Source organism: Dendronephthya gigantea, unplaced genomic scaffold (assembly GCF_004324835.1).
Source record: "Dendronephthya gigantea isolate DGI-Jeju-01 unplaced genomic scaffold, DenGig_1.0 000001F, whole genome shotgun sequence".
NCBI classification, from domain to species: Eukaryota; Metazoa; Cnidaria; class Anthozoa; order Malacalcyonacea; family Nephtheidae; genus Dendronephthya; species Dendronephthya gigantea.
The window spans coordinates 1088248-1099325 of NW_021163011.1; the positions used below are offsets into that span (position 1 = coordinate 1088248).

The 11078-nt window shown below is 37.5% G+C and overlaps 2 protein-coding genes across 2 annotated transcripts; one reads left to right on the forward strand and one right to left on the reverse strand.

Moving 5' to 3' along the window:
• The first annotated feature begins 1478 nt into the window (after positions 1-1478).
• On the forward strand, positions 1479-8409 carry LOC114529550 (LHFPL tetraspan subfamily member 6 protein-like). The gene is made up of 2 exons (XM_028551367.1): positions 1479-2013; positions 7017-8409. Exons 1-2 carry the CDS (start codon positions 1632-1634, stop codon positions 7283-7285), a joined length of 651 nt encoding a protein of 216 aa, XP_028407168.1. The 5' UTR covers positions 1479-1631; the 3' UTR covers positions 7286-8409.
• Positions 8410-9038: 629 nt separating this feature from the next.
• On the reverse strand, positions 9039-10594 carry LOC114526612 (BTB/POZ domain-containing protein kctd15-like). Its single transcript, XM_028548205.1, has one exon. The coding sequence runs from the start codon at positions 10516-10518 to the stop codon at positions 9820-9822; it is 699 nt and encodes a 232-aa protein (XP_028404006.1). The 5' UTR covers positions 10519-10594; the 3' UTR covers positions 9039-9819.
• Positions 10595-11078: the final 484 nt, after the last annotated feature.

An 11078-nucleotide genomic window follows, 5' to 3' on the forward strand; every position in this document is an offset into this window, starting at 1 on the left:
ACTGATAATGCAACGAGGTTTTATCCTCTACACGCACGCTTATACTAAACAAATAACAATACTAAGAGTATCGTTTTTTAAAAAATCGATAATGACTTGCATTTATCCTATTCCTAGCTTAGTATAGTCTAATTAACAAGCGGGGTATAGCAAATTATATATGTATTTGGTTAATTCTAATTTGATCATTTAATCATTTAATTTGATCATTTAATATGATTCAAATAAGTTTCATAATCATTACAGACTACAGAGATCTACATAATTACAATTACATTTTATTATATGAGACCTGCATGTAATGTAATTACATTATATAGATTGAGAATATAAGAATATAACAGTTTACAAGAAACATGAATGGCATTTCGGTGAACCTTACCCTGATGGGCCTGCGTGCTTATAACCTATATACGGCCATTTGAAATTACAGGATGCCAGTGTTGGTAGTGTTTATAGAATGATGTGTTTTGTCATCACGAATAGCCCACTTGAAAGAATACAAGTATAGTATGCAGATTATAGCAGATATTGGAGAATCCCTGCTGTGGCGCCTCCCTCCCAAATACTGGCGCCACGGAGTTTGCATAGTTATATAGCAGCTATATGATACGCCATACGCCTTACAAACTTTGGATGAAAGTACGTGCATGATGCATCAAGCCGTTGTTTCCAAACCCTCCTCTCGGTTTATATATAACCGGAGAGGCGAAAAAAACGATCTACCTGTTTCATACTTTATTTTGAGATTCAACTCAATTTGATATTCTCATGCAGGACGTTCAGATTGTTTTATATAATACAAATATTGCAATGTTTTATCATAGACCCCAGTTAGCTTTTGGTTACAATGCAATTCATCATGGCTTTGGCTTCTGTATATAGATCGATAGGTTTACTATACTACAATAAACCTCATACTTCGCCCTGATTTTTGCGTGTTAAAAACGTGTTTGGTTTTGATATATGCTTGTTTATAAGTCTGTTCACACGATCCAATTTTGCGGGACCAACTCCCTTAATTCTGACGTTAATTTAACCGTTAATTATTCGTAAAGAAGTATACGCATGGGCTTTAGTTGATTTGCTGCCGCATTTACGTTGCAAGTCAACAGAATATATAAAAACATTCATCAGAAGTGAATCCGACAAAAATTTGATCGTGTACGCGTGAACAGCCCTTAAGAAATAATAAAAAAAGTGATTTTAGAGGTGCAAAGTATTATATAAGTTATTTCAACAAAATAAAAATAAATTATGCATATTAAGCACCAAAATCTTTGATTTCTTCGAAATGATGCAAAAATAAATAACTCTGCGACACCACAGGCACAGAAGAAACTATGTCTATGTCTATGATTATGTTGTCAACCGTCAGTATTCCTGCATGCATAGATGATATATTGAGTTATTTCCTTAATAACTTCCATCAGGAATTTCTCCTACGTAATATAATTAGTCACACGCGAGATGCCGTCGATCGTGAGATGAAACATTAAACTTACGGCGAAGGAGTAGAAGGTCACGGCGCTCGAGAATAGCGTATCCAGTTGCCCCGAAGCGCGAACAGTTGCCAGTGTTGGATCGCGTGTTACAAGCCGATATACAGACACCTATATATTTTGGCGAAAATGCATAGCCTAACGACGATCGGCATCGTATGGTGTATGTTGTCAATCGTTGTTGCTGTCGTATGCTCGGCTGGTTTCTATATGCCCTACTGGCTTCAAGGAGAAGTTATGAATGTCACAGTTCACATTGGCATATTTCGTCGTTGTAATTACCTCGCTAGAAACCCATTTCTCAACACGTACTACGTGCGCGAGGAATGTGGTCGTTACAAACGTTTCAATGATATTCCCTCGACTGCCTGGCAGGGCAGTACCATTATCTCAGGAGTAGCTTGTGGCATTTTGGTCCTCATAAGTCTCATTTCTCTGCTGGCTATTTGTTGCCAGGACATCATCACAAAGCACACGGCAAGAGTTTGCGGATTTTTTCAAGCAGTCGCTGGTAAGTTACACGTCTTACATAGCTTGGGATATATCGGTGTACAGGATATCCTATTGATATGTACTTCTGAATACTGGAATACATTTTGTTGTTTAACTATCGGTTTCTTTAATCCTTAATTTATCAATGAATTATCGGCGGAAACAATGCACACGGCTATCATATAGAACTACGGGACTGCCCCATTTGTTACTTGACAACAAGTAAGCAGTCGAGCGATGTCCAATGGCCTTAAATCGCGAATTGTTCGATTCACTATACTATACAATGATTTTCGACAGAGCGGAATTTACACAAGTGGTCTTTTAACAGCAGGTTTAAATATAAATGTTCCGTCATCACAATAATGACAATGTTTATCTAAAACTTAAGCAATCGAGTCAAGAATTTCTTTATATGTACGTCGCTATTATCGCTTTACTTTGTACTTGAATCCTTCCTATACCACGTTGCTAGCTCGAATTGGCATTTGCCATGTCATTATACTTGAAGCAACATCCTTCCACTGCGATACATATTCATCGCCCCAGTGCATATTCATCCAAACGCTTTATCTTACAACGTTCAAAACGCCGTTACGAACCCCATTTGTGCGCGGTTTATCATTATAAGGATATATTGCACTGATTGCTACATTTTGCTTCAAGCGTGTAATCTTCCCACGAAGAATAACACAATAGGTGGGAAGCACTATGGTAACCTGAATTGTAAAGGATGATACATACATGCAGTTATTTCAAATTAGGTTAACGAAGACAATACTCGAATATAGGTACAATATGAGTTCCAAAACAATGTTGAAAGTAATCGTATATATAATCGTTGGTGGTCGTGTGCTAGTGCAAATATGGTATTTGTACTATATTGTACTTCGATCCGTACAAAGCTGAGAACAAGGTGTTACTCTTTAAAATCTCTAATAACACTTATGAGAGTTTGACTTTCCCATGTGGCTGCCTGTTAAACCGTTAAAGTAACTGTGAACCTTTTAACTGTGTATGAAGACTTCGCGAGTATAGATGTGCATCTTGATTTTGAGATTATCAGCGCGCTAATTGTGAGAACAAGATGAAATCTTGCTAGACCCTGATTCCCCCGTGTTAATCGGCTTGCAATGTGGACAACTCATCGACCCTCCAGTGAAGTTCATTCTTTTTAATCCAATTTTGGTCCGAGCTTGCAGAATTGCTATCATCGTTATATCTATTTTAGTTGACTCCCAAGAAAAATGTAAGGTGTACACGGAAGAATCACCCAAAAATAAAATAGCGCTAATTGTGCAAACACTCACAGGAAAGCGAGATATATGAAATTCAAAACATTGAAGTCCGTGCTTCCTGTATATGAGAAGCTTTGTAATATTTCAATTAGTGTCATCAACTCTAGGATACGAATTTCTTGACGCTGATAGATCAGGACGGAAAAAGTAGAACGGCACTGTTTAATACTACTTTATTTATCATACGTATAATAAGATTCCAGATTGGCGGCGAATGTTGGATGGCATTCTAGTATGAGATATAATCAGGCATGCTAACAGTCGACTTATAGAACCGTGTAACAAAAAGTCTTAATCTAATCGCAACATCTGGTGGGTATTAACGTAAATAGGAATTTATCGCAGAATCAAAGATATACGTATAGAATCCTTGAACGCGTTTACATCACTGCCCACTTTTGCTACACCCGTCTTTTGGTTATCTTGCAATTCATCATGGCCTTACCGGCCTTCTGTATATAGATCGATAGGCATCGATAGCTACGATCTGCGAACGCTATTGCTTCGTTCTTTCATAGATTATCGAATATCGAAGCCATGCTAGGTTAATGCGCAGTTGTGCGCGCTTTATGGGAACCACGTACGCACCAGCTCGTGGCTATATCTGTCCATCAGGACATTCGGCGAATATTTGACAATTTCGTATGCTGATCATGAGTACCGGATTGCCCAGTAAAAGGCCAGGATATGTACTATCTGAAACTCTTGCCGGCAAAAGAAAGCTGAAATAGGCTGGATATTGACAGTATATCCATGAGCTAATATTTCACAAAATCAGTAAAAAACTTATATCAAAATGTGTTAGCAAGTAGCTAATCTCAGTGAGAAAAGTGCTTCACACCATCCTTCATTTGCTTGAACTCAGAACTTACCATGCAACTAACCTCTTGTCTTTAATTTCGTTCAATCAATGGCATCGACAAATAGGGGTAGCAACACCCTCCCCAATCTCCTTCTCGTTACGTTCACTGCAATGCATGCAGATAATCCGTTCGATAGTTGATCTGGTACGGATTACTTTGTTCTACATACATATAGATCTAGTATTTATTATGTTAGAGTAAAGCCACCAGGGTACACCTGCTTTTAGTTTTCAAAAGCACATTTTGGAAGCTATGGTCGACCTGCACCATGCAGGGTGTATCAAAATGTGCATAATCGTTACGCAATGGTGAAAGATATTACGTACAGGATAAAATTTTTTTTCTGGGAAACTGAAAAACGCGTTTGCCAAATCATGCCCTGATGGCAGTCATTATAGAGAAAAAACTTTTTATAATTGGAATTATAGCTAATTCTCTGGTGCTTTAATGATAAACAAAGCAAAACTAGCTTCATTTTCTGAATCATCGTACAGTACAACTTGCGTAATCCAGGTTTATTTCACACCAGTCCTTTAGCCGCGTTCATAAGAATTCACACCGCCAGTGGAGACAGTAAATATAGTCCGGAAATCGAGATAGTATCAAAACACTTAATTAGTGTCAAATTGACAATTAAAATAATCAATATACATTCAGAGTAACCACCCAAGCGTCTATATGCTCTTATAAAGACGTCATCATGCATTACAGCATTAGTGCCATATGAGGCTTATAATAATCTGATTTACCTAATTTTAGTTTATACATATATGCCGATAAGTTCATAGTTGTTATGATTTGTGCTGTGGTATATGTATATATATATAGTAAACAGTAAAACCGAGGCTTGTGTCTTCCAACAATTCTTTAACACCTTGAAAAAAACCCTAGGAAATAAAACTCTTTAAATAGTCTTATGCATAGCTATTGCATGTGCATTCCAACTGCATGTGAATATGATATTCAGTTTGTTATTTATCTAAAACTCGAAAATATATATCCAGTCTATATATAGTTAAACGTGTATATAGGATAATTTGCATGACTTTTCCTTTACGGACATTTAATATTTCACTCATTGTTGTGATATTTCACTGATATTGTTGTCTAATTATCCTTTTTCACGAAGACGAACATGCATGACCCCTATTTTTTTGGGTTTACGGTGGTGCAACTCTATTTTGCCAGTACAATAAACAATTTGATTTTGGTAGGTCACATCGTAGTTATGTGGATTAAGTGCAACACTATAAGACTTAAGGGCTTTGGAGAGACGGTTTTCATGTAAAAAATATATTAAACACACCTGTGCCAAGATTACGATCATGCATGCACGAATTGATTTCCTGCAAGCTGGGCTCGTAAGATACGTAAAGTAAGAGAAAACGTTTGCCATATTTGTTGTTTTTATATTTCTTTACATCGAGCGTCGAGTTCATCGATTAGTTACTATATGCGTTCGCGCCCGGAAGATCTAATTAAATGTCTGTTTTGATTCTTTACCATTTTAACGTTACTTCTGTTTCTTTGCTATATATACACCTACTGTACGTATGGATAGTGTTTACATGCATGTAGTTTGGATCTGATTCTCGCGACAATCATGCATTTTTCAATACTTACTTCACGAAATTTCGATTGTATAGAATGAGACAGAAACTGCGATGTTGCTAAGACGTGCAGATATATTACACCTGAGCGACAAATCAGTACTGATCTTGAAATTTTGTTCGTTTATCTATTTGATTATTTCATGCAAATTAGTGTGAAAACTTAATTTGTTCGGCAAGCGCAAAGGTGAAAATCAGCCTTACGTTTCTTAACCTATAATTTTGTCATAATGTTGTCATGCATTTGGCACGAAAACTATCTCGCTCTAATTAATTGTTTTCTTAAAAAATACAGATGTTTCGATAAGATTATTTGACTTATAAGATCTTCCAGATATGTAAATACAATCATGAAACATCTTGGCAAAAGTTTCTTCGCTCCTTAAATAGCTAGCTAGTGGTATAATTATATATAACCAGTGTCTTAAATATAGCCATTTTTGTCCGAACTAAGGTGTCGATGTAGTATACACTACAGGTGTTTGGGTGTCCAGCAAGACAATTACAGAAAAAAATCAATGCACTTTCCTGCCTTTCAAAATTTTAAGTATGATACGTTACAGAAATTATTCTGGTCTTGTGAGAAATGCGAGGGTGGGAAGTCCCCATTGGCTACGACACTGCCTCCAAGTGTCTGGAAAATACGATGCATGCATTCATTTGCTATATGTATATAGTTACCTACTCGATTCTCATTACGATTGAGCTCACTTATGATTGTGCATAAGGCTGCTTACCACGACAACAACTAAAAAATGCATACTTAACTCTATACAGAAAAACTAAGTTCTTACTCATTCAAAGTTAAAATACATACGTATTAATTTACTATAAGAATAATGACAAACTTGTTTATTCCATAAAAACTTTTATTACGTCAAATTTGTTTCGTGTGGTATGTCTTATGTTTGCGTGCGTTTATGTGCATGCGTGTTTACTTGTGTATATAAGATTGATATATAGAGAATAGTATACATCGATGCGCGGAAATGTGGCATTTATTTCCATGAAATACATGCATGTATTTTCGTTTTTATTAACAAAATATATGATATAACAAAACTGTCACAACCGGGAGATTTATGAAATCTTATATTTATACCTGCTTTCTGATTCGCACTTGTATTTTACCGCTTTTCACAATGGCAGATTCGCCAATAAAACACTGCATATTATATGATAAAAATTCCGAAGTGGAAAGCGATCCTTAATATACAAAACTAAATCAATTTTAATTTCTTTATTTTCCAGCCGTATTTCTTATCGTCTCATGCGTCTTATTTCCATTTGGTTGGAACAGCGTCGAAGTGCGTCAAGCGTGCGGCGAAAGCGCAGAATCGTACAAACTAGGAAATTGCAAGATTGGTTGGGCAATATTTCTAATCGGCGGCGGAACGGTCGCAACGATAATTTGTTCGTGCCTTTCCGTGAACGCTGGTAAATCGGACCGAATGAAAGCATCGGCTTACGATGCGAGATATGACACCATGCAGTTACACACGAAAGGTACTCATATATGACGCACTCGGGTGCTACTTGATGCGGAAGAATAACTACGGCGATGCTTTCAAAAATCTTTAAAGATTATATATGGGGCATGTATATACATAGGTAAAGAATTGAATATGGATTTGCGTATCAAATACAGTGGTGAAGTGCGGTGCCCGGTCGTAATGAACTTTTTTCTATTCTTGTTTACTACCGGCGTCCTGGCCCGCTTCTTGAACGAGATCCCATGAAATTAAACCAGCTACCTTCTTTGTCGAACATTGACCGATTACAAAAATGTAGTCCAAAGCCTGGCTTGTATTCGTAATCTAAACGCTAACATTCATGAGAATAAATATTCATCCTGTACAGTGTAAGAAAAAGGAAGGTGAAATGGCATCCTTCAGTGTAACAAGTATTTCACTCTCCGTTTCTTTTAAAAGAGGTATGGGCAATAAATATTTGGTTATGCCGGTCCATCAACTTCGTTCCAAGGGTTGTAATCCCCATGTAAATCTCATTTGAACTCGTAATTACCTTGCGAAGAAAACTCCATTACCGACTTTTTCGTGTCACATGCAGTTATCGAAATATTCAGTTGGACCAAAATCAGTGAGCTCTGCATCATGTTGAGCGCGACTCTCTTTACCAAATAGCAGTACTAGTTTTTAAAATGTTTGGATTGCTTTAACTTTCAGTTTAAAATTTCCTAACTAGCTAAAACGTGAAAAGATTGTACTGGGATGAAGTTGCATTATATCACGAGTTCTTAAAAATGAAACAAACCATTTTTATTGCCAATTCCCATTTAATTGGACCGAACGAGCGAACTACATCACTGAAGTGCTGATGTAATACCTCTCGATCTGATGCAATGCGAAATCGTTTTGTCGTTTATCAATGTATAAGTAGTTCGTGTCATACTTACCTAGCTAGAGCAATGACGTTGAACAAAGGGAGCGCTGATGGCTACCTGCTCAGACCTTAAAAAAGCTTTTACGACGAAGTGCTCCCAAGTTCAGATGAAGTTACTTAGTGTTATACGCTGATGCAAACAGTTGACTTTTTACCTGCCAAGATTACCAATACCGATGTTCACAGTTCACAAATCACAAAGTTTAAAATGTTATTTATTATAGGTTTATCTTAGTAGAAATTATAGATTGAGTTATACACTTTATATTGTTTCTTCTGCTTTAAAAAAGTATTATTACATCAGGCGCTTCAAGCATACGAAGCCTATGTTGGATGTATGAAAAAAACGCACACTAAATATTCATTATATTCGCTTTCTATTCGATCGCAAAAGGTCGAATATTCATGAATGTTTATACACCCTGTACACCCATTTGATTTGAACGCATTCAGTTGGCCGAATGTAGGAATACCGAAGGTAAGTACATTACCAAAGTAGTTCGGTAACCAAAACGTTGCAAAACACTTTTTCGTACGATAGAAATGCCAAGGAAGGAAATTTGTTGTTGTCATAACTAATCGTAAACGAAGTGAGATGACCAGGTAGTCCTCAATATATTTTACTTCCGCCGTGCAGTTTTTCTCTGGTTCAACAGTGTACACGTTTAATATCCAGACTATAGAAATTTCAAGACTTTCGAAATTGTGAATGTGTATATTAAATAGTTGTGGGTCGTTTAATTACCTAACCTCTTGTCCACCTATACGAATGATGAGTTCTTATAGATATTTTCTTGGCTTCTGCGCAGACTATAGTATCCTCCTTGAAAACCCGGATTTTATGTTAATTTAAAAGGAATGAGAGGCTTTGATTTGATTAAATTCATAGGATATAATTACACTGCTTAACAAGAACTAATGATCATAAATTTCTTAGGTCATTTATTAAACACGTATTGCGGTGATCTTAGGCTATGTCTTTTCTGTGCTCTACTTCTATAGTTCATCATATCGTATCCTTCATATCATTTCCTCCGAAATTGGAGCGACAAACAGCTTATAAATCGTGGCCCATTGAGAAATTTCATAATTGTCGTCAACAAATAATTTTTATACCGGTGAAAAATAGTCACCGGGTATAAATTTGCAGTCTTTATTTATTCAAATCAGTCATTGTTGACTGCACAGACATAGAAATATTATCTAGGAAATATTCTATCACATCATCCATGGTGACACCTCCACGACTAAATAGAACCAGACATTGAGGGACAAGTCCTCTGGCACACTTGATTTCAGTCTGCTGATGTTGATCTAAACACATGTTGTTACAGGACGAAAACCATGCAATTCAATTGGAATTATCTATCTACGCTCTCTCTTTCCTTGCTCTTCTACGATGATTTGATAAGTTTCGTGTAGAGACTTCGATATAAATGCAGTCGTCGCATCGTTCATATATACCCACAGTCAATGTGTTCGACGACATGCCTCCTCCTCCCCCCTCTCTCTCTCTCGATCTCTTAACGCACTTTGCTAGCTCCAAACCCTCCGGTATTTTGATGCATAAATGTTATGATTATATATGAATGTATACATATTTTATGCATGAAGACTCCACGTATGCAATGCAATTACGAAGTAAATCCGACTACGACACAGTTCTCGATAGCAAAATAACTTCCCTAATAGCTGGGCTCTTTTGATCCTGTAAATACCCCGCAGAGACCACATTGAACCCTTTCTTTCCTAGCGCTTGCAATATCGTTGTCTTCGGTTCATTGCCGACAAAGTCACCGCGACGATTCGTGATTTTGACTTCGAGGTTCGCTGTCCCTTCTGTCGTTGTTGTGCATTCCACCGTCACGAAGGGAGAGAACATAGACTTCTGAAAACATTCTTCCATCGTGGTTTTATTGCCAAATATTTCAACAAACCGTGGACGACAGACCAACTCGATATGCTCATAACACCCGCTAACTTGGTTCGCCTGAGTTGTCTGTGCTTGTCCACAGGAAATTTTATTCAGGTGAGCCTTCATGTCCTTCAGCTGATAAAACTCTGCTTCCTGCTTCAACTGTTCAAGTTCGGCGAACCCCTTTGGTAGATGAAGCTGCCCAGATCGCAGGAAATTCAAAACGTGGCGAAAGAGCTTGCCATCTCTGTCGATGAAGTAGTTGCCGTTTGTGTCTGTCTCGAGAGGCATACGGCCGCTAAACATAGCGGCGAGCATAGATTTTGAACATCTCGTGAGCGTCGTCAATGAAGCCGTGTATATCGTTCCTCCGATATTTAAAGATAAGACCGGTGGAAAAGTCGAACTGGCTGCCGATTTTTTCAAAACATTCATTTTAGCTTTTGAGAAAGATCTTTCTCGCGCCGATTCGTGAATCTCATTGAGCAGGCAGAGCAGCTGCTATTTGTTATGCCAGTACGTACACTGCGGTTTAAACTAGATATGCAAATCATATCGTGTTTAATAATTTAATATTTTCGTGGTCGAATCTAAACCTCATAATGAACGCATACTATCTGTTTAACAGATTACCGGTCGTCCCCCATGCTATCATTCACGATCGCCATGAAAAATCGCAAGCCTTTGCACACACATTATCTCTTCATTTTTTTCTGGTAACTCCGTGCAATTCAACTGAGCCAAAGTATCGAATTAAGCTCTAAATGTGCAAACTTGCAACAAGGTTTGAAAATGAGGAGTTTTGAAACCAAACAAGTTTTTTTCAGTGAAACAAGCTAGAAACATCTATGAACAAAAACTTGATTGAGGGAGCTGCAATTAGGGCCCACGCCCCTCCCCCGCGCGCTATACAGGAGGCCGGGGCCGGTTGCAAAAGCCGGTTAGCTTAACCTTAAGTTAAAGCAAATCTTCCCATTAATTTTTTTATTCGCTTG